At 52.7% G+C, this 2429-nt stretch overlaps 1 protein-coding gene across 1 annotated transcript in view; it reads right to left on the reverse strand.

Annotated features, from left to right (window-relative positions):
- The window catches only part of LOC104526609 (1-acyl-sn-glycerol-3-phosphate acyltransferase alpha), a 4766-nt gene that overhangs the window by 1304 nt on the left and 1033 nt on the right, over positions 1-2429 (reverse strand). The window contains exons 2-3 of the mRNA XM_010170121.1: positions 384-517; positions 1-89 (exon numbers count right to left, since the gene is read on the reverse strand). The exon at positions 1-89 is cut by the window's left edge and continues 108 nt beyond it. Of these exons, the coding sequence (XP_010168423.1) occupies positions 1-89; positions 384-517 (223 nt within the window). The remainder of the gene's footprint in view (positions 90-383; positions 518-2429) is intronic.

The following is a 2429-nucleotide window of genomic DNA, read 5'->3' on the forward strand; positions in this document are numbered from 1 at the left end:
GAGCCAGCAAGCCCAGCCCACGATGCCCATGTACATCAGCTCCTTCTTGGCGATGGGCACGCAGCCATCAGGCATGACCTCCACCATGCCTGGAGGATGGATGGGAGAGGAAAGGATCTGTCCCTGCCCAATGACACCCAGAACCAACCAGCCCTGTGGCTGTAGTGACCTGCCATCATCTTCCATTGTCCCAACCTTCTCTCTGCAGCAAACCCCTGAGCTTTGGTCCCACCAGCTCTCCTGGCCTATGCCTTCCACCACTGCCCTGTACAAATCCCAGTGCTGACCTTGCTAAGACCTCCTAGGTTTGACCCTGGTCCACCCCTGCAGCACCCCAAAGGCTTCCCATGCAGTGATGAGCTCCCCTTCTCCTTTGCACATACCCATGATGTCAAGGGAAGCTTGGTGGTTGCAAACTATCACATAGGGCTCCTTGATGTTCAGATGCTCAGAGCCCCACACCCGTATCTTGATGCCACAGAGGTGTTTGAGGGGCAGGATTGCAGCACGCAGGAGCCTAGGGCAGAGAACACATGTGGGGAGAAGATCAACATGGAGAGGGGTTGCTTGGGTTTTTTCCTAGCCCTTCACAATCACTCAGTGAGCAGATGCAAGATGGGCCAGGCTGGATCTGGTCTACCTGAGCAAATCGCATGTCCCAAGGTGGAGCTGTGTTCAGTCTCAGTGATGATTGGCTTTCCTAAGAACATTTATAGCCTGCATAGCTCAGAGCTAACTTTGTAACCATCCACAAGGTGAGACTAGCTGCTGTCTCAGGAGCAGAAAGTCTTCATTGGAGCTGCTGCTGAAGAAGAACAGCCAGCAAAAGCTGGTGGGAGAAGAAAAAAACCCCAAAACCCAACAAAACAACAGACTTCTTGATAGCCAGAGATGATGGGAAAGGAAGAAGAGAAGGGATGAGATGTCTGCCTGCAGCCAAGGTACAAATCATCACTTCCCAATGAGGACAACTGCCTCTGTGAACCTCACCCTGAGCTAGATCTGTGCGTGTGGAATGGAAACCCAGACACCAGGCTGGCAGCCTGAGCTGCAGATCCCTAAAGCCAGAGAAGCTGGATCACACCCGAGAGGTGCTGAGCTGCAGATGGATGAGCACTGAAGATGGACATGCAGAGGAAGAGTCTTGAGACAGACAGGTCTACAGATGCCTCCAGGGACTGGTGGCTGAAGGTGACTGGTGACTGTTGCTGAAGGGCAACACTGCAGATACGTTTCTTGAACACCACTGAACGAGAATCACAGAATCATTAGGGTTGGAAAAGACCTCTATGACAATCCAGTCCAAGTGCCAACTCATCACCACCACGTCCACTAAACCATATCCCTGAGTACTACAGCTACATGTTTCTTGAACACCAAGCTTCATGAGAGCAGGGAAGGGAAAACCAACCCAGCTTCATTCATTAGAAATCACAAAGAAGAGCTTCTCCAGACCTGCAGTGTCAGGAACAGGTGGAGGTTTCATCTGTGAAGATGGAAGGGGGAACAAGAATTTAGATGAGATATGAAGAAGTTCTTCACTGTGAGGGTGGTGAGCCAGTGTCCCAGGTTGGCCAGAGAAGCTGTGGCTGCTCCTCCCTGGAAGTGTTCTCGGCCAGGTTGGATGAGGCTTTGAGCAACCTGGTCTAGTGGAAGGTGTCCCTGCTGCTGGCAGGGGGGTTGGGACTGGATGAGCTTTGAGGTCCCTTCCAACCCAAATCATGATTCTATGAAAGAACAACGTCACTATCTGGGGAGGGTTGGACAGGAAGGGTGACACCAGGATGGCAGTGCTGATGAAGGGTGATGCTCACTATGAGAATAACAAGAGGAATGGAAGGAGGATGGAGCAACGGGGATTGCCGCACCCGCAGTGGAGATAAAATCCTGGTACGCTTTCGGTGTTGAAACGTTGCACTCTCCAATTTACAGCATCAAAAGCACCTGTGCCAGGGTCTGCACATCTGGCAGCGACTGGTCTCACAGGGGACAGAGCTGTCAGCGAGAGCTCAGCACCAGGTAGGGATGAGAAGAAGTTTAGGAGGCGAGAGCAGAGGCAGGCACAGAGGGAAAAGGAGACATGATGTTTAGAGGGTCCGTTGTGTTCTAGGACCTCCCATCCCTTGGGAGACACGAGCTTAGAGATCCTTGTGTCTGCAGAGAAGTAAAACACTCGTGGCAACGCCCCAGAGCCAGGATTAGTGACAGGCACGTGCTCCAAGCCGGAGGCTTTGTGATTTGGAGGCTGAGGAGGAGATGGAGCCGGGCGCTGGGCGTGCTGCTGTTTGGGTGGAGGATGGCTGTGAAAAGTTGGTGGGACAAGATAAGGCAGCGTGAGTCACCTCTGCGTCACAGCGGGTATTTCCACTATGACAGAAGAGTTTACACCAGGGCTTGGAGCACCTCCAGCCACGTGTGTACAGACAGAG

Source organism: Antrostomus carolinensis, unplaced genomic scaffold (assembly GCF_000700745.2).
Source record: "Antrostomus carolinensis isolate BGI_N321 unplaced genomic scaffold, ASM70074v2 scaffold40316, whole genome shotgun sequence".
In the NCBI taxonomy this organism is placed as follows: Eukaryota; Metazoa; Chordata; class Aves; order Caprimulgiformes; family Caprimulgidae; genus Antrostomus; species Antrostomus carolinensis.